Here is a 21,869-nt window from a genome sequence, read left to right as displayed (position 1 = left end):
TGCTCCCTCTCTCTCTCTCTCATATTTATCCCTCCCTTGCTCTGTCGCTCTCTTCCTCTATCTCCATCTCTACCCCATCTCTTTTTCCTCACTCCATTTCAAAAGGACAAATGTTTCCTGCAGTCACAGTAGCATCACATTGGTATTCTGCTCTCAATTTAGCCAAGAGCCAGGCTCTATCTGCTCTCAGCAACCACACACAAGCAATCTAACACAGAGCAGAGAGGGAGAGAGGGAGAGAGGGAGAGAGACAGAGAGGGAGAGAGACAGAGAGACAGAGAGGGAGAGAGGGAGAGAGGGAGAGAGAGAGAGAAAAAGGTAGAAATGAAAGGGATGGAGAAATAGAAAAACTGATAGAGGTTGAGGGGGAAGAGAGGGAGCGGGGACTGTCGGACCAGTGCCCAGACCAGAGCAGCAGTGGTTGCATTTGGAATTCTCGAGGTCTTGGCAAACAGCAAAGACGGAGCCCTCCTCTAGCAAGAGATGAAAAAGTGTGTGTGCTTATGAGATGGAAAAAGGTTGGTCAATTCCACACACACACTAACAGTTCATCAAACACATTGTGCAGGTTTCCACTGTCAGATCACATTTTGATGACTTCGATGTGCTGGACTTTAATATTAATGACAGCCTAAATGCTGACTTTCATTTAACCTACTTCAGATCTCCAAAAATGACCACTTCTGCGGCCACACAGACTAGATGTATTTTTTTATGCAGCGGCCACATCCGCAGGACTTGAAACATCCAATGCATCACCTCTGGTGAAGCTCAGCTCTGATAACCAGATTTTTGGGGAGTATAAGTTTAACACGCACACTGACTGACTACAGTTTACCTGATCTCCCAAATTACAGGGCATTTCATAATATTGTACGTTGGAGGAGTTCTGTGCCCCATTGATTATAGAAGATCACCAGAAGTAGTTAGCTTTCTGAATATAATACGTTTTGTTTTGTGTTAGTAGTGAAATAACTACACATATACATGTATAAACACTTCTGCTTGGAAATGCAAACGAGCAAAGAAAGTTGTACAAATGCCAACGACACAGATGGATGCATACAGAATGAGAAACAGAGCGAGAAAGAAAGAGGCGGAGATACAGACAGGGTGAAGGGAGAGGTAGATAAGTGGTGCAAGAGAGCAAAAGGAAGCAGCGGACAGAGGGAGAGAGATAGTGAGAAAGAGAGCGAGATAAGGGAATAGGGGGGGGATCTGGAAATGCTGACAGCGGGTAAAGGTGAGGAAAAGATAAGTGGTTGGAGTGAGAGAATGAGTGAGAGAGAGAGGCGGAAAGGGTGGGGGTGAGAGAGATGGCGAGCAGAGATAGCCTGAAGAGAGAGAAGAGATATCAGGTGGGTAGAGGAATCGCTGCAGGATGAACAGAGAGAGAGAAATAACAGAGAGAAGAGAAACAGAGGAGAGGGAAAACAGATAAATCAGGCGATGAGATGTGTCAGAGATAGGAGCGGCAGAGATTTACAGCCAACAGAGTTTGACATAAGGTGACAGGAGAGGAGCAGATTCCAAAAGCAAATGGTGGTGAGTGCAGAGAGCAACAGAGGGGGAGAAATTACATTTGGGGGATGGAGGAGAGAGAGAAGCGATGGAGAGATTGGGTAAGCGAGAGAGGGAAAAGGGGGCTAGTGTAAACATTTACCTTTGCTTCATACATCCTGCCATGTTAATATGCATAGCTTTACTAATCGCAAATATAGGCCATACATTACAACACCAACATCCAACACATTTCTAATCTTGTGGCCTACAGTGGTCTCGCAGTCTAAACCGCTGCCTCTGGAACACATAGACCGCTGCAGCATGGGTTCAAATCTGGCCCACTGCTATTTCAGCAAAAACTCTTTCCCACTGTCTCTCCTCTATCAAATAAAGCATAAATTGCCCCCAAAATATACCTTACATTTTTTTTTCCCTCAGTAAAATTTCTAAATCGAATGCTACAAAAAACCCTGTCTCCTTTATCAGTTAAAAGATGGGAACTTTGACAGAGAAATCGCTGCAACAGCCTGTATCATGCACCTGCACCATGTTTCCCCGACCTCCTTCTCCAGAGAACAAAAGGATGAGAACCTCCATTCCATCTGTTTCTGTTCATTTATCACACTCATCTCTGTCTGTGCCAAGATAAGAATGGCCTATATTGCACAATACATTCTCCCACAATATAGACATCACACACGGGCCTGCTCTCAAAGTGTGAGTCACTAGCTTCCACTCTTAGAAAAAAAGGTGCTACAGTGTATAGAACCTAAACGGGTTCTTCGGCTGTGCCCATAGGTCGCTCCTACCAGGTGACGTGGAGAGGATCTGTGTATGCACCACGTACTCTCACTATTGGTGTACCCCAGGGCTCAGTTCTAGGCCCTATCCTCTTCTTTCTGTACGCCAAGTCACTTGGCTCCGTCATATCCTCACATGGTCTCTCCTATCATTGCTATGCAGATGACACTTAACTACTTTTCTCTTTCCCCCCTTCTGACACCCAGGTGGCTACACGTATCTCTGTGTGCCTGGCAGATATCTCAACGTGAATGGCGGCCCACCATCTCAAGCTCAACAAGACGGCTCTGCTCTTCCTCCCGGGGAAGGCCTGCCTGCTCAAAGACCTCTCCATCACGGCTGACAACTCCACAGTGTCACCCTCCCAGAGCGCAAAGAACCTTGTCATGACCCTGGACAACACCCTGTCGTTCTCTGCAAACATCAAAGCAGTGACTCGCTCCTGCAGGTTCATGCTCTACAACATCTGTCTATGACAATACCTTAGACAGCAAGCGGCACAGGTCCTAATCAAGGTACTTGTCCTCTCCCTTCTGGACTACTACAACACACTGCTAGCTGTGCTCCGTGCTTGTGCCATCAAACCCCTGCAACTTATCCAGAACACTGCAGCCCACCTGGTTCTCAACCTTCCCAAGTTCTCTCATGTCACCCTGCTCCTCGACTCTCTCCACTGGCTTACAGTCAAAGCTTGCATCCACTACAAGCAAACCCTACACCCCAACCCGAGAACTCTGTTCTGCTATCTCAGGTCTCATGGCCAATGTTCCCCCAAAGCTGTGCACGGGCGCGCAGCTCCCCCTGGGACTGTCGCGCATAATAAATATCAGTGTGGGCAGAAAAGCACGAGATTAGAAAGTTGAGTGAAGTTCAGAGTTTTCCCTGTTAGTTAACGCTATCAACGTTTCCCTTTACTGTGGGAATTGTGATCGAATCAACCCGCAATCTTTAATGCAACATACCAAAACAAAACAAACTATGCAAGACTTAGTAGGCAAAACTAACAATGCAAGTGATTTTGTTGTAGGCAGAACGCATCGGATTAGGATTCTATTGCATTGGCATGCATGACTCAGGCCTGGACTCTACACAGACCGGTGCACCATAACCAATCAGAGCTGCAGCAGGCCTAAATGTAAATACACCGTCGCCATATATGGATCTGTGCAATTCACTTTGAACTGGACTGTGTTTACAGCATGAGCGGTCGTGAGTAGATACGCTATTTTTTTTAAATTTCATTAATTTTTATTTCACCAGGTAAGCTAGTTGAGAACAAGTTCTCATTTACAACTGCGACCTGGCCAAGATAAAGCAAAGCAGTGCGACACAAACAACAACACAGCGTTACACATGGAATAAACAAGCGTACAGTCAATAACACAATAGAAAAAAAGAAAGTCTATATACAGTGTGTGCAAATGCCATGAGGAGGTAGGCAATAAATATGTCAGAGTAGCGAAGTTATTACAATTTAGCAGATTAACACTGGAGTGATAAATGAGCAGATGATGTGCAAGTAGAGATACTGGTGTGCAAATGAGCAGAAAAGTAAATAAAAACAATATGGGGATGAGGTAGGTAGATTGGGTGGGCTATGTACAGCTGCAGCGACCGGTTAGCTGCTCAGATAGCTAATGTTTAAAGTTAGTGAGGGAAATATAAGTCTCCAGCTTCAGCGATTTTTCCAATTCGTTCCAGTCACTGGCAGCAGAGAACTGGAAGGAAAGGCGGCCAAAGGAGGTGTTGGCTTTGGGGCTGACCATTGAGATATACTTGCTGGAGCGTGTGCTATGGGTAGTTATCGTGACCAGTGAGCTGAGATAAGGTGGACCTTTATCTAGCATAGACTTATAGATGACCTGGAGCCAGTGGGTATGGCAACGAATATGTAGCGAGGGCCAGCCGACTAGAGCATACAGGTCGCAGTAGTGGGTGGTATAAGGGACTTTGGTAACAAAACGGATGGCACTGTGATAGACTGCATCCAGTTTGCAGAGTAGAGTATTGGAAGCTATTTTGTAGATGACATCGCCGAAGTTGAGGATCGGTAGGATAGTCAGTTTTACTAGGGTAAGTTTGGCGGCGTGAGTGAAGGAGGCTTTGTTGCGAAATAGAAAGCCGATTCTAGATTTGATTTTGGATTGGAGATGTTTAATATGAGTCTGGAAGGAGAGTTTACAGTCTAGCCAGACACCTAGGTATATGTAGTTGTCCACATATTCTAGGTCAGAACCGTCCAGGGTAGTGATGCTAGTCGGGCGGGCGGGTGTGGGCAGCGAACGGTTGAAAAGCATGCATTTGGTTTTACTTGCATTTAAGAGCAGTTGGAGGCCACGGAAGGAGTGTTGTATGGCATCGAAGCTCGTCTGGAGGTTAGTTAACACAGTGCCCAAAGGGCCAGATGTATGAGAATGGTGTCGTCTGCGTAGAGGTGGATCAGGGAATCACCCGCAGCAAGAGCGACATCATTGATATATACAGAGAAAAGAGTCGGCCCGAGAATTGAACCCTGTGGCACCTCCATAGAGACTGCCAGAGGTCCGGACAACAGGCCCTCCGATTTGACACACTGGACTCGATCTGCGAAATAGTTGGTGAACCAGGCGAGGCAGTCATTTGAGAAACCAAGGCTGTTGAGTCTGCCGATAAGAATACGGTGATTGACAGAGTCGAAAGCCTTGGCCAGGTTGATGAAGACGGTTGCACAGTGCTGCCTTTTATCGATGGAGGTTATGATATCGTTTAGTACCTTGAGCATGGCTGAGGTGCACCTGTGACCAGCTCGGAAACCAGATTGCACAGTGGAGAAGGTACGGTGGGATTCGAAATGGTCAGTGATCTGTTTATTAACTTGTTTTGAGATCAAAGCGAGAGCACATGTAGCAACATGTGCACATTTGTAAATGTGTTCATATCCTTCGCTAGTTAGTGAGTTATTAGCCCAGTTATAGATTATTTGTAGTCAGCAATAAGGGAGTGATTATTTCCTAGAAGAGCACAAAATGTGTGCATTTCTAGACATCTTTGGAAAGCATGTCTAGCATTGTCTTAAAGGGGCAGTGTTGTATTTTGAGACAGGCTTGAATAACCTAAGTAGCCAATAGGCAGAGGGTATCATCATTTGTCTGATTCACTTTAATAATGGTATGGGAATTATGCTGCATTTTATTTTGAAAGTGATTTCTTGCATCAAACAACATTTTCAGTCACCTCCTTGTCTGAAGGACAAGTGGATAAACATGTTAATGTCCGCCCCTGCATGTTTTTTTCAAAAGTCTCATTAAATGTAGACCTACATTGAAGACCACACATTGGCTGCTACAATAGACTGAATGATAGAACAGCTATTTCCATGTTAAAATGTTATGGGATGCATTTTCTCCATTGCTTTTGATGGTAGTAGTCACAGTAGCCTACTTGACCACTGTTAAAACTAACTTAAAGCGGGTACAGCCTCAGTGTTGTCAGTAAACGCGCGCTGGAAGTTGCCCAGAATTTGCACTCAGCAGGCCTGATATTTGCTCAGCGATGATAACAATTTGAGGAAACATTGCTCTTTGTCTTCCCACCCCTAAGGGAGGGCATCTCACGCTCAGCCCAGTCCAAGCTCTTCTCTCTCCTGGCACCCCAATGGTGGAATCTGCTTCCCCCTGAAGCTAGGACAGCAGAGTCCCTGCCCATCTTCCGAAAACATCTGAAATCCTACCTCTTCAAACAATATCTTAAATAATCCTCATCACCTTGACCCCCACCTCCAATAAAAAAATAAAATCAAACCAGCACCTGCATTGACCCCCCCCCCTCCCCATGCCTGTGTTATGTGGTTGTCCCACCTAGCTGTATAAGAGTGTCTGCTAAATGACTAACATGTAAATGAGAACCCTTTGAAGAACAGGTAGAAACTTTTTGGATTCCATCTAGAACCCTTTCCACATAGGGTTCTACCTGAAACCCAAAAGGGTTCTCCTATGGAGAAAGCCTCCAAAAACTTTGAAACCCATTTTTCTAAGAGTGTAGTATGAGATCCTTCCAAAGGTCAAAGGTAAGACTACATTAGAATAATACATACACATTAGCACTGGGGGCTTGCTTGCTTTGCAATGCTTTGAAGAAGATGATGACAGTACAGTATGTTAGCAAGCTTGTCTCTTACCTATATTATGCTAAGGGGGGTTTTCCTAGTATTGAGCTGAGCCAAACCAACATGGACTGAGATGTCCTGGTTATGCATTCACCACAGTTGCTGGAACCATGCTAAAAAGGAGCATTTGAAAAAAAGGTATTAGCTAGTCAGCCAGGTCATGGTCTCACCTTCCTTGCAGTACTTTCCCTTGTAGCGGGTGTGTGTACAGTCGCAGTGCACCTCGCCATACTGGATGGAGCAGAAGCCTCCGTTGAAGCAGGGGTTCTGCTTGGTGCACAGATACTCCAGGTCACTCTGGATGCCCTGGCTGTTGAGCAGGGTAGGGGGCATCTCGCCCACCTTCAGGTTGGAGATCAGGCCCAGGAATGGGGGCTCGTACTTTACCGTGCTGGACGTAAGGGCTGAGAGGCGCACGTCAGGCGGGATGCCGCCCACAAACAGGTCGCTGACCACCGCCATCTCCTTCCGCTTGGACTTGACCTCCGCCACCTTGGTCTCGCCGTCCACCATGAGCAGAGTCTCGCGGAAGTTGCGTGTGAGGAGCACCATGTGCCAGCGGTCGTCGTTGACCCGGGTTTCCATGTGTAAGGTGGCGGGTTCAGCGCAGTGGATAGCGAAGCGCAGCTGGAGGCGCCCGCCAGCGATCAGCAGCTCCATGAAGTCGCAGTTGCCGCCGTCGTCCAGGTAGAGCACCAGGGCCTTGCTGATATTGGTCTTCAGACTGAAGCTCAGTTCGCCCACTGAGCCCGCCTCCCAACGCCCGTAGCGGGCCCACTGGCCGGGGGCCCCGCCAAACTCCAGCGCACGGATCGTCACCAGCAGACTGAGGAACGCCAGGGGCCACGCGGGAAACCTCAACCCCCTCGTCATGGTTGTGATCCCAATCCTAAATCCCTATCGTCTTCCTATATGTTCAAATCCTCCACACAGGGACGTAGCTCAGCCTAGCGTAGTTGTCGTTGTCGTTTTTGTTTGTTTTTTTAAGTGTAAATAATGGTTGTTATGTCTGGTACTCGCTAAGGAGAGTCCTCTAGGCTGGGGAAAGTGTGGGAGAAGCAAAACCCTCACAGGACCCAATTCCAGATTCCTACCCTGCCGATTCAGCAGTTCTCTCTGGATTTGCTCTATTTCTCTGCTGTTTTATCCTGTCTCTCTTCTCCGTTTCTCCATTGGTTGGTGCCTCTGGGTCTCACAGGGAAAAACGAGGACGGTGGACTGGCAGGGGGAATTCCGATACTTTTAACACAACGTTCCGTCCCTTAACTAACCTCCTTATTCCAGACAGAAATCCCAGTCCTTGGAATCCAGATATAGCTTTTTAGGAAAACTAAGTCAATTTTGTGGCAAGAGATACTGTCTGTCTGTACGTGTTCAGAGATTTTGTTTTCGGGAAAGGGGGAAAAAGGGGAGGTAGAGAGAGCACTGAGGAGGACTGTGTCAGAGCTGTCTGGTGTTACATGGACAGCAGGGTATGTTCATGACTCCAATGGCGTTAACCCCTTCCTCTCCTGAAGCCTCTGGTCGGTCCACCACAGCTTAGGCTGGTCTGGGTCCTCTCATTGTCCCCACAGTCATGGATCTGGAAGAACACAGACAGAGACATTTTATTAGACCACATGTAAACCTGGTGCTTTGTTTAACTGAGGTGCTTCCGTGAACCACACACAAGTGATTAGCAACCTTGCACGAGACCCTAAGATTTGCATTAGCGAATGCCTAGTCTTGTGGCACACAGGAGACCCTGGTTCCAATACAGTCTGACACATATGCATCCATATTGGTTTATTATAGTAATAGAAGTAGTAATAGCATATGTATACTGAACACAATATAAACCCAACATGTAAAGGTGTTGGTCCCATGTTTCATAAGCTGAAATAAAATTTCCCACAAAAAGCTTATTTCTCTAAACTGTTGTGCACAAATTCGTTTACAGCCCTGTTCGTTATCCCTTGCCAATATAATCCATCCACCTGAAAGGTGTGGCATATCAGTAAGCTGATTAAACAGCATTATCATTACACAGGTGCACCTTTGTCACACAACACAATGCCACAGATGTCTCAAGTTGAGGGAGTGTGCAATTGTCATGCTGACTGCAAGAATATCCACCAGAGCTGTTGCCAGAAAATTGAAAATTCATTTCTCTACCATAAGCCACCTCCAACATCATTTCAGAGAATTTGGCAGTACGTCCAACAGGCCTCACAACCGCAGACCACGTGTAACCACACATGCCCAGAACCTCCACATATGGCTTCTTCACCTGCGGGATCATCGGAGACAAGCCGCGTGAACAGCTGATGAAGCTGAGGAGTATTTCTGTCTGTAATAAAGCCTTTTTCTGGGGAAAGACTCATTATGATTGGCTGGGCCTGGCTCCCCAGTGGGTGGGCTTGGCTCCCAAGTGGGTGGGCTTATGCCCTCCCAGCCCCACCCATGGCTGTGCCCCTGCCCAGTCATGTGAAATCCATAGATTAGGGCCTGATGAATTTATTTCAATATACTGATTTCCTTATATGAACTGTAACTCAGTGAAATCGTTGAAATTATTGCATGTTGCGTTTATATTTTTTGTTCAGTATAGTAGTAAAAGTTTATGAAAAATAAGCATTACAATCGTTCATTTGAGAATCTGCTTTGTAGAGGAAATGTACAAATCAAGTTTCCTCAGAGACATCGACTACTCGAATGAATGTCCTATACATGCAATTCCCTACTGGTGATTTCTCTGTTGGAAGTCTAGACTAGTGAATAATGTGAATATGTCTGGTATTAAGATCAACATTCATGTGCATGATTTACTAATAGCCTACCGGGTGTATGTCAACAGCCGCTCAAAACGCCTCGCTCCATCCTTAACTGCCAAATACAATTGCTCCTAAACACAGTGCATAAAGCTCCATAGAATAGAACGCTTACTCTAAATGCATAACTTGACTTTCAAAATCAGTGAGCAATAAAGCTATCAATAAATCACCATTGCATGAATGCACGTGCTCTAGAAAACCAACCGTGTTTATGTAGGCTTTATGGTCTCCACCTAACTGCGCACACACACACACACACACAACTAAGTCTGCTCTTCAGCAGGGTGCTTTGGCATGGAGGCAATGGCTGCCAGGATAGCCACTCTTGACCCTTTGCCCTGGCCTAATCCGTTCCCATTATTTCTCAAGAGATATTTAATTTCCATCGCAGACAGTTCACAATTAAACCCCTCCTTGCCCCCGATCACACTCACTCAGGCCATGCTTGACTGCCTGACTTCAGAATGACAACTAATGATGACACTACCCCTGAGCTAGAGAGAGAGCTAGAGAGAGAGAGAGAGAGAGAGAGAGACTGTAGAATGACAGTGACAGAGAGAGAAAAACAGAGAGATAGAGAGAGAGAGAGCGAGAGAGAGAGAGAGAGACTGTAGAAGGACAGTGACAGAGAGAAAAACAGAGAGAGAGCGAGAGAGCATATGAAAGAGAGCAAGGGAGAAAAGGGCGATATTTCTTGAAGTAATGTTCACACGCACCAGCGTGTCATGCCTTGAGGAGAGAGAAGAAGAGGGAAAGAGAGACAGAGAGAGAGAGAGAGAGCGAGGGAGAGAGCGAGAGAGATGGCTGATTTATTTGAGTTACTTACGGATGGGAGCCAATGCTAGCTGCGTGTTTGCATAAGATTGTCTGCTCTCACACACTTCCCCATAAATGAAGCCCTGTATAATAACATTCATAGATCAAAGCATTATTGATATATGGACAGTTCCAGTGCAGATTACGGAGCTGTGACTTCTAATAAGAACCGATGCCAAGGGAGAAAGACACAGCAGAGGGCCTCTTAGGAAGGAGGAAGATGCATCTCTGAAAATGCACATCTATATTTAAGATCAAACGCTACTATTCAAATGGCCAAATCTGACCTTAATGAAATCCCTTTACTCTGACACACTGTATACTTTAACAGCTGACATTACAAACCATTGTGATTAGTTTACTGCAATAGCAACCACAATGAAAGAAACTGTGTGTTTATATAAATGACAGTGGGGATTATTTATTTGAATGAAGTGTTATGTATACTGTGTTTCACAGATGGGTAACTAGAATATTCCCTCCTCTTTGCATTTATTCATTAAGTGTTTTTTTTTTTTTTTTACTGTCTGGGAGTCTCTGCATGGTGTAATGTAAAGAGGGAACATCTCCAGATTGTGCTGTATTATTTTGGTAGGGGCTTTCTGTTTCGTATGGATAAAAGTGTACTCTATCTTATGCCTTGTGTTAGGTGGTTATTAGGAGCTCTGCACAGACTGCCTGGTGATAGTCTCAAATCCCAAGGACACAGAGAAATAACAAGCCTCAGGAGAAACACTAAAGCCCAAAGGGTGCGTGTGTGTGTGTTTGAGAGATATAAAGAGAGTGGAAATATTTTGGGGGGAGACATCCTTATACCGCAGTGGGTCTGTTTTTCAATCCACAACGCTAAATGAGGCCTGATGTTTTGCGTTTTCTCCAAAACACTTTTCTGACTGCCAGCAGGACATCCATTTGGCTTTTCCTATTCCTCGAGAACAATGGGTTGATACTTTCTCACACGCTGTGCTTTTTTTGGCTCTCCGAGCCAAACCGTCTAGCCCGAAGCAAGCTGAAACAGAACAAGAGGCTACGGCAATCCACGCACGTCCCCGTACCCCTGACCCCTTTTCCTCAGCCGAACGATGCCTTGGCAACTCGTGAAGCGAACTCTGACCCCATTACTTTCACATCATTGCATCGAAAGCCTCGACAGAGCTAGTGTTGCTTTCTGCCTTTTCTTTTTCGCCCGGTTCAGGGTTTGGAAACAGACAGTGGTGTTTCATGGGGTTTCAGCAGTGTTAAACTCCTCAAGGCTCTTTCCAAAACCCTTCAGAATCTTTTTTTATCTCAATGATATCAAAGCTGTGTCTCTCGCTGAAGAGGGTCAGGGTGTTGGCAGAACAGTGTTCTGTGGTCGTTGTTGTTGTTTCACTTACGGTAGTGGTTATGGTTGTTGCTTGTAAGGATACTAGACCGCATGTTCCATCTCACTTGAGACACACACATACACAAGCAAACAAAAACGTATATATAAAGCGAAGCCGGTTCAGAAGGGAAACCCGAGTGTGGTCGCATCAGCGATAATGCACCAATTAGATTCACACTCTGCTTCCACGCGGTCTATTTAAGTTAACCAGATCTGCACATGGCTTCCTCGATGGCGGATGTTAAGCTCACGCATGCGCTGGTGACAGACTCTCTCGCTATCTCTCTGACACACACACTGAGGCACTTGGCATCCTAGTGAGGCTGGGGCTATAAATCTCTGCTCCTGAGAGGGGTGGCGGTGTCTCTTCCATCAGGCAGTCTGGTGCTGCTGCTAATTAACCACAAATCCATGCAGACACACTCTTAATATTCAGAGAGCGAGAGCGAGTAGAATAGTAGTAGGGGGAGAAAGAAAGGGGTAGATATAGCAACAGAGAGGGAGGAAGCAAGAGGAGGGAGAGCAGAATAGAGGGGGAAGAAAGAGACAGACAGTCAGACCGAAATAGCGGGATTTCAAAACAGTAAGAGAGAGAGGAGTGAAAGAAACTGTGGATGCCAAAATCAAACAGACGGTCTCCATTTCAGGGCCAAGATCGAAAAGCAAACAGTATATGGCACAGTGCCTCAGTCAGTACTATTAGGCAGTGCTACTCAAGGCATGAGTTAGTATAGAGCAGGGGTGTAAACGTTTAAACATTATTGTGATGTTTCCCCCCCCTCCCCCCCACCAAATTTTTATCACAGTGCAGTTATCACACATTATTTTCCATGTCATAGCCTAATTAGATGATAGGCTATAAAAGGCATGGGGAAAGTTGTGTAATTTAAAAGGGTAGAAAGTAAACAGCATAGTGGGTCAATTTCCACAACAACTCAGAATGTTTAAGCGCGAGGTTCAACTTCTCCGCCGTTTTGGAGCCCTGGCTACCACCATGTGAACAGCGTGAAGCGATCCCGTGCACATGTGCAAATACTGTGTGGTTGTGAGAGCGAAGTGTTGTATCTAGCTCATCTCAATATCCTCGTTATTCATTGATGATTGGCTCTGCTTTACTGAAGTTGCAAGACATTAAAAGCCAAGAAATTAGACCTAGTGCAAGTTTCTGACTCAGTCTCCTTCGTTCCAAAAATACTTTGTCTTAGGAGTTGATTCCTAGCGGGAACAAATCTTGACAAATAGGAGTCGAAACCGGGAGTCGACGTGCAAGAAGTCAAGGAATCAATTATTTTGGAGTCGAGTCTTTCCCACTAGATTTACTTTTGATACAGAAATATACTTAACGGTTAGTTATCTTGTGTGGGAAGTACCTTGTGTGTGTGTCTCTTATTCTGTCTGTGTCTGTGAGTGAACAAGAAACAAACAAAAAAAGATGGCAATGTCTTGATGACATCCCCTTTAAGCTCATCAATACCCAGCACATACTAGCTGAATGCTTGGTTACATTCCCATTAATTCCCTGCAAGTCCGTATTATCCCGGTGCTCCCTAGTCGACTAGGGATCATCACAGCCCCCCCAAGCCTCCTCCCTCTCCCCCACCACAGACAAGCCCAGCCACATCACTTAGTTCTGCTGACACAAGTCACTCCAGGGTTGAGCGCACTCATAGCTCTGAGTTTCTGTGCACAAATCGATAGAGAGAGATCTCACGCCTGGCTATGGAAGCTAGGGAATTCTTCCCCTTCTGTTGTATGGTAGAGGAGACCATGAGAAGGCTATTTTAAGCAGCGATCAACACTCTACTAAAATGCCAAGCCTCCCTCCAAGGACGTACACACACACAAACACACACACACACACTTAAAGTGGAACTGGCAGCATTTTAGCTACATAACATCTTATTCAAATCTGTTCATATACACTTGCAGGAAGAATATGACACTTTAAAAAACATTTTCTGACAAGCATGAACTTAGATATGGTCATTTTCACATTTTGATAAATCCTTAGAATTTTGGGGAATTAAATATAGTAAGGCATTTGGGAAAATTCTATAGCAATATAGAGTGGGAAAGCGACCGTGCATTTGGACTATTGATAAACATTGCAGTAAATAAAACATCTGTCTCGTCCAGGACTGGAGTCTACGCAGACCGTGCGCCATAGCCATTCAGAGCCACAGTAGGCCTTTAAAAACAAGACATTTGCCACACTGGCCTGCCATCATTCACTTTGAACTGAACCGTGTGTTTACAGGCTGGACAAACAGCGTGACTTTAGATCATTAAAACACATTCGCCAAAGGCCATAAAATACACCTGAATGGATTTCTACAAATATTTAAATAGCAAGGGAGTCCTCTTACATTTGGGAACTTCACAGTAATTTTGATGAAACAACCATGAAAAGGCAGGCTCTCTCTCTCCCTTAGTTATGCACATCAACAACAACAAGATCAACAACTAATGCTAGCCAGAGAAAAAGAAAAAAAAAGATAAAGCCTCTCAGAATTTTTCAGCTAGTTGGCAGTCAACATTGCACTGATAAATGATGGGAAATTGTAAAGTTGGCTAGCTTGCTACTTCCAGACAGAAATGAGAACACCTCACTCGGACTATTTGATTCGCCCTAGCAGAGCTGATTAGGCTGTTTACATGTTATCTAGAGCGTTCGTGACTAACTATTCCTTTTTTTTCCACTGACACCGGTCATATTTCAGCAGCTGTTTATTTTAATTTATAATTGTTTTATTGAATATTAAAACATACAATCTACCTGCAGTGAAGCCGCTCAGCAATTTTTCATTGTAGACTCCCAACATTTAGCAGACCCCCATCCAGAGCGACCCACAAGTGCAACCTGGGTCAAGAGCCCCGTTTAAGGGCACTTCGACAGATCTCCCACCAGGTGAAATCGGGGACCCGAACCGGCGACCTATCGGCCACTGGCCCCAGCTCCCAACCATCTAAGATACCCCACAGTTCCTCAAGATGAACCAACGAAATGAAAAGACAAAAAAGAGAAATGCAATGGAAAACAGAACAATGCAAAAACAAAAAGACATCAAGGACAACAAAACTCAAAGCCGACTGCACGCATTAGAGTGCATGTCTAGCGCTATTTACGTGTGTGTGTGTGTGTGTGTGTGTGTGTGTGTGTGTGTGTGTGTGTGCGTGCGCATATGGACACACAGACGTAAATGTGTGCATTTGAATAGGTGTTTGTGTGTGTGTGTGTGTGTGTGTGTGTGTGTGTGTGTGTGTGTGTGTGTGTGTATGCAAGCACTTGCGCGGCCTCAGGCAAATAGGCATTGGATGTAACAGCGTTGCCCCTCAGTGTCATTCAAACATACTTTTTTATACTTTCTTTTATCTTTGGCCGTCATTCTATCCCCCGTCCAGCAACTCCACTTTCACTTGTCTCCAGTTCCACATCCCAACCCTCAGTTTCACAGGAGGTTGGTGGCACCTTAATTGGGGAGGACGGGCTCGTGGTAATGGCTGGAGCGGAATGGTATCAAATACATAAAACACATGGTTTTCATGCCATTCCCTCCATTCCAGCCATTATTATGAGCCATCCTCCCTTCAGCAGCCTCCACTCCTCAGTTTCCCTCAGCCCATCCCAACTATATCCGAAGAGGGTTGCTAGCAGATTTTTTATAATGTTTTCCCCTCAATCTACACACAATACTCCAAAATGACAAAGCAAAAACAGTATGCAAGCAAATACATAAAAAATACAAAACTGAAATATCACATTTACATAAGTACTCAGACCCTTTACTCAGTACTTTGTTGAAGAACCTATGGCAGCGATTACAGCCTTGAGTCTTCTTAGGTATGATGCTACAAGATTGGCACACCTATATTTGGGGAGTTTTTCCCATTCCTCTCTGTAGATCCTCTCAAGCTCTGTCAGGTTGGATGGGGAGTGTTGCTGCACAGTTTTTTTCAGGTCTCTGCAGAGATGTTTGATCGGGTTTAAGTCCGGGCTCTGGCACTCAAGGACATTCAGAGACCCGAAGCCACTCCTGTGTTGTCTTGGCTGTGTGCTTAGGGTTGTTGTGCTGTTTGAAGGTGAACCTTCCAAAGTCTGAGGTCCAGAGTGTATTGGAGCATATTTTCATCAAGGATCGCTCCGTTCATCTTTGCGTCGATCCTGACCTCCCAATCCCCGCCGCTGAAAAACATCCCCTCAGGATGATGCTGCTGCCACCACCATGCTTCACCGTAGGGATGGTGCCAGGTTTCCTCCAGAAGTGACGCTTGGTCTGATAGTCTTTAGGTGCCTTTTGGCAAACCCCAAGCGTGCTGTCATGTGCATTTTACTGAAGAGTGGCTTCCGCCTGGCCACTCTACCATAAAGGCCTGATTGGTAGAGTGCTGCAGAGATGGTTGTCCTTCTGGAAGGTTCTCCCATCTCAACAGAGGGACTCTAGAGCTCTGTCAGAGTGACCATCGGGTTCTTGGTCACTTCCCTGACCAAGGCCCTTCTCCCCTGTTTGCTTAGTTTGGCTGGGCGTCCACTTCTTCCATTTAAGAATGGAGGCCACTGTATTCTTGGAGACCTTCAATGCTGCAGAAATGTTTTGGTACCCTTCTCCAGATCTGTGCCTCGACACAATCCTGTCTCGGAACCCTACAGACAATTCCTTCGACCTCATGGCCTGAGTTTTGCTCTGACTTGCACTGTTAACTGTGGGACCTAATAAATACAGATGTGTGCCTTTCCAAATCATGTCCAATCAATAGAATTTACAACAGGGGGACTCCAATGAAGTTGTAGAAACATCAAGCATGATCAATGGAAACAGGATGCACCTGAGCTCAATTTCGAGTCTGATAGCAAAGGGTCTGAATAGTTATGTAAATAAGGTACCTCCTATTTTTAATAAGCTTGCAAACATGTCTAAAAACCTATTTTCACTTTGTCATTATGCAGTATTGTGTGTAGATTGATGATGATTTTTTTTTTTAAATCAATTTTAGAAAAAGTCTGTAACATGACAAAAAGTGGAAAAAGTCAATGGTCTGAATACTTTCCGCAGGCACTGTATATCTTTCAACTATGCTGTGATATTTAACATAGTTACTAATACATTGAATCTAATAGAATCCACAGATTGTGAGTTTAAGAGAAATACTTTTACTAAGAGTATTAGTAATTGACTGACCAGGTCTCTCCAGATCTCCCGACAATGATATTTCTAGGGTACATGACTAATGTTATGTTTTTTTTAGCCATTCCTGAACCTGAGACCAGAAATAGGCTACCTGAGGGCAATACCAGAATAAATGGTCTATTGATTCTGTATCCTCACAGCAAAATCTCCAGGGCTGTGATGATTATATGCCCGAAATATTCAACATTTTGTTGGTGACAAGAATTCTATAGAATCATTTTAGCTGAAAAGCACAAAGTCTTGAATCTTGAGTCGTTTTATATATCAACTGTGCCATGGAGTTGGTACATCAAAAATCTCTTCCCAGCTATTTTGCAAGCTGTATGGCACAGCTGTCAACATCTTGGTCCACAAATGAAAGTGGTATACTTTCCTATTTATGCTATTTTTGTTCCTCGGCAAGTTTTGATTGTTTATATTTGGCAGGCAGACCATTTGCGCATTCGTACATTCACCAGTTATTCTGCGCTCTGTCAGACTCAGATGAAAGTGCTCTGAAATCGGGGTAAATAGCCAGAGTGAATATGCGAATGCAAAAGATATGCTAACTGGATAACAGTCATTCAAGTTCAGCATAGCTAGCTAGCTAGCTAGCAAAGCATGTCATATTTCTAATAGCGGTAGAAGCGGCAGGTAGCCTAGTGGTTAGAGCGTTGGACTTCTAACCGAAAGGTTTCAAGATCAAATCCTTGAGCTGACAAGATAAAAATATGTCGTTCTGCCCCTGAACAAGGCAGTTAACCCACTGTTCCTAGGCAGTCATTGGAAATAAGAAATTGTTCTTAACTGACTTGCCTAGTTGAATAAATAATGAAATAAAATAGCCACCAAAAAGTGAAATGAGGGGGAAAAGTCAGTCACTCCTCCAATGACATGACATCTAGCTAACATTATGCTCCGTGTTTTTAGCTAGCCTATTAGCCACGTTATGACTGACTTGTGATCATTGCCCTCGCTAGTTTGATTATATTGACATTCCCAGCCTTAGTTCTATGTCAGTTTTTAAAAAATATTGAGTTATTGAAACTGGAACAGTGCATCTCGAATGGAGGCAGCAAATAATGTACCAGGCCAGTTGTGATTTACAACCTGAGAGCAATATTTTTTGGACTACCAAGAAATGTATTGGTGAATTATATTAATCATGCATTGAACTGCAGCCATCTATTCTGCCAACAATGCCTTACTGTACGCCATGGAACGTTGAGTCAAATATAACCTATTTTTAAACCTCTTATAAAGTTGGTTTTGTAGCATAAACTGGGAATTTGATATTTTGACTGATATTATGATTGCTTGTTTCATATCTGCAAAGTAGTTAAAACGCTGTCAGTTCCACTTTAAGTGTGGACACACACACACACACACAGACAGTCACGATCACACAAACAAACACACACGCCCTCCCCAAGGGAAAAGCTGCCATGGCGAGCTGAGACAGAGAGGCAAAGACCACCCACTGAGACAGGGAACCTCATCAAGACATCAGCGTTGCACAGATCAAGGCAACAAAATGGCTGACAGTGTGAAAGGAGAAATAGTGTGTGTATGATGGAGAAAGGCTCTCAAAAGGTCTTGGTAGACAGAGAGAGGAGCGAGGCAAGTGTGTGTGTGATGTGTGTGTGGGGGGGGAACGTAGGAGGGAGTATTATTGAAAAGTGTGTGAGCTATAGAGCGAAGAGACCAGCTCCATCACGTCAATGACACTTAGTGTCTGGAGCTGTATTGCCATTGCAGACCCCCTACCTACACTTAATAGCCCCCACCTTGCGCGCACACACACACACACACACACACACACCCCTTATGGGGCCATTATCTAGCACACACCCCTTATGGGGCCATCATCCGTCAGTTTACGTGCCAATCATGACCAGGCCAGAGTGAGAGAAGAAGAAGGGATCTGTACTATTATTGCAGAACTGTCTCCCCATTCATGGACTAACTACCTCTGTCCTCCCGCACACCTCCTTCTCCCTCCCGTGACGACAACCTCTTCTTAATGCCTTTTCTCTCTGATCACCCTCTCGCTCGCCCTCTATTTTTCACCACATCCTTCTATCCCTGCAGTCTATTCCCCAGCCTAGAGAGATCAACTCTCAGCACTACAAAGGGAGCGTGAGGGAGTAGCAGGGATTGCTGGTTTAAATCATGACAAATGAGTTTTAAGTGCTGCAGACTTAACGCCTGGAGTGAAGGTATCGAGGCACTAGCTGTTCAGGATGACAATTGTTTTCTCGAGGAGATCTGTCGTAGAATATGAACCTAGGCAGCTGAAAGGATCCGAGTGTGTGACTATGTCGGTGTCCCTCTGCATGTCCTTCTGTGCACGGGTGTGTACATAACCACATGCGTGTGTGTTCAGTGATGTGCATGTATGTGTGACTGTGTGAGTAGTATGCAGTGGTGTGCATATGTGCATGTTGGTTAGTCAGTGCCAGAAGATGTTTTTGGTAGCGGAGGACAAGGCTTTTTGGCCATGCCCGGAGACACTCGCTCTCTCGTTCCAATTAAACCGCTTAGCAGCCTAGAGCTGCTCAACCCTTATCTGGGAGGAGAGAGAGAGAGAGGGAAAGAGTTGGGAAAGAGAGAGAAGCTGAGAGCGTGTGAGTACGAAAGAGTAGAGATTCACACACTGCATCGTGGCATTCTTGACAAGCTAATATATTGTAAGCACTGTAGACAACTGCCCCCCCCACCTCTCCTCCCCCCTCCATGCATGTCAGTTATTAGACCAGCAGCCAGATAGTGGGATAAGTAGAGAAAGTGAGGGAGAGATGAGAAAACAAAAACATGGTGGTGCCTCGTATTGGGCTAGAAGAGAACTGATACAAAGTGGCCTATTTTAGGGCCAAAACACTGCTCCACAAAGAGTGGGCCAGCAACACATTCAGGTGCAGCCATCTAGTCACTCTGCTCTCCGTAAAATAAGAAATCCTGGCTCAAATGTAGTGTATATAAATATTTACATTTACAATTTAGTCATTTAGCAGACGCTCTTATCCAGAGCGACTTACAGTAGTGAGTGCATATATTTCATAAAAAATTTTCCCGTACTGGTCCCCCGTGGGAATCGAACCCACAACCCTGGCGTTGCAAACACCATGCTCTACCAACTGAGCCACACGGGTATGTATTGGAGAGCAAAGAGAGGTGAGCTATGCAAATCCTTGGATGGAAAACTGAAACTACTGCATGTTGCAGTAACGTCTTGTTGCCATTTAAGTGTGATTTCGTCCGTTTCAATTAAAGTTTCTTTACTGGGGAAGAAAATGCTATGCGTAATGTCTGTGCATATCGCAGGAACATCGATTCCTTTTCTGGATACTAACTACCACGGATACACCACTTCCAGGATGTTGATATCAAGCACTCGACATGTTGGATTATGGAAGCCAATTGCTCAGCACCTTGAGAGCTTTCCGGCATAAGACGTGACGACGCCCCCCCCCCCCCATTGCAAAGCAGCCCCCATTAAGACGACATACTAGGGCATCAATTCCATGTCCCCTAGACGTTAATTGTGGTGATGGTCAGAGGCATTAGACGGCATCTCTTCTCCAGAGTGCCGCGTGAGAAGTGGCCTTTCATCAACACCCTCACCCAGCCAGACAGGCTGTGGGGGGGGGAGAAGAGTGCTCCCTTTCAAAGAAACATAAGCACCGCGATTACTTTTTCATGAGCCAGGCGACAATTAGAATGGCGGGATGGAGAGATGGCGAGATGAAGGTCTGGGGGGTGACAAACAGAGAAGCTGGCACACAGAGAGAGACACATTTATACACACACAGAGAGAGAAACGCATGCACACACAGACACACACGCGCTCACACGCTCGCAGGCGTCCACCCACACATGGCGGAAAATATGCAACGAGATCGGATACAAATTCATTGCTTTAAATAATTAGGACAAATGTTAAGAACATGTTGAGCAATGTAATACAGTAATGACTTTTCAAATAAGTTACACGTTATGTTGGCTGACAATTTGTTAGCTATGCCAATGTACCCGATGTGAAATGGCTAGCTAGTTAGCGGTGGTGCGCGCTAATAGCGTTTCAATCGGTGACGTCACTCGCTTTGAGACCGTGAAGTAGTTGTTCCCCTTGCTCTGCAAGGGCCACGGCTTTTGTCGCGCGATGGGTAACGATGCTTCGTGGGTGTCAGTTGTTGATGTGTGCAGGTAGGGGCGAGGAGAGGGACGGAAGCTATACTGTTATACCAACCTTAAGAACAGCGTAGCATTACGTACCGGTATGTAAGCTAGTTATCTAACGTTAGTCGGCTATTAATACATCAAACATGCCAGGCAGTATATTAACCATCTGCTATCTAACTAACTACCCAACGTTTATGGACTTGATTATTCACATCATTCTTATCTAAGTGGTATATTTGTTGTATGTTTCAATGGGCATTGTTAATTCTGGCTATCTACTCCGATTTCAGAGCACTCTCCTCTTAGTGTGCCAGAGTGCAGAATAACTGATTAATTTATGAGCGCTCAACACCTGTTGAATATGGCCGGTGTCAGTAAAAGTTGGCAAAAAAAGCATAATTAAATTGTTGCCAGCAGCACAGTTACAGTCACCAACGCTCTAGATAACATGAAAACAGCCTATCCACCTCTGCTAGGGTGAGGAAAATGGTCAGAGAGAGGTGTTCTCTCATTTGTGTCTGGAAGTAGCTAGCCAACATTAGCTTGGATGCTTGACTGCCGTTAAACGCTCGGATCAACCCTACCTACTCCTCGGCCAGAGCAAAATGCTCTGAATTTAGGAACGGACAATCTGACAACGCTCTGGATTTACGAACTCCCAGAGTGCATTCTGGCACTCCAGATTGAATTTACGAACACACCCGAAATCGTAAAATGTCTAACTAGTCATTTGTTATGCTAACAAGCTAGCAAGAGGTTGCATAGCAACAGCATCAACTTCTGGTAGACAGGCGAAGCGCTAGCACGCACAACTGAAACAATACCGTTCGTTTACAGTATACTCAAATGAACTAATAGTATATACACTCATTAAGTATGTAGTATACAGTATGTTGGTATGGGTATTTGAACATAGCTATGGTTTCAATATGTTTGATACTGTTCCAATTACTCCATCCCAGACATTACAATGAGCCTATCCTCCTATAGCTCCTCCCACCAGCCTCCACTGATGTAGAACCCTCTGTGGAAAGGGTTCTACATGGAACCCAAAAGGGTAATACCTAGAACCAAAATGC

General features: G+C 45.0%; 1 protein-coding gene across 8 annotated transcripts in view; it reads right to left on the bottom strand.

Annotated features, from left to right (window-relative positions):
• Nucleotides 1–21,869, bottom strand: part of nrxn2b (neurexin 2b) — a 943,005-nt gene that overhangs the window by 821,797 nt on the left and 99,339 nt on the right. For all 8 annotated transcript variants that reach the window (XM_029753594.1, XM_029753600.1, XM_029753598.1 and 5 more), the window contains exon 2: nucleotides 6,619–8,030. In XM_029753594.1, the coding sequence (XP_029609454.1) occupies nucleotides 6,619–7,321 (703 nt within the window). In that variant the 5' untranslated portion in view covers nucleotides 7,322–8,030. The remainder of the gene's footprint in view (nucleotides 1–6,618; nucleotides 8,031–21,869) is intronic.

The sequence above is a fragment of the Salmo trutta genome, chromosome 5 (genome assembly GCF_901001165.1).
Source record: "Salmo trutta chromosome 5, fSalTru1.1, whole genome shotgun sequence".
NCBI classification, from domain to species: Eukaryota; Metazoa; Chordata; class Actinopteri; order Salmoniformes; family Salmonidae; genus Salmo; species Salmo trutta.
Note: the sequence above shows the minus strand (reverse complement) of the source record. Positions and strands in the feature narration are given on the sequence as shown.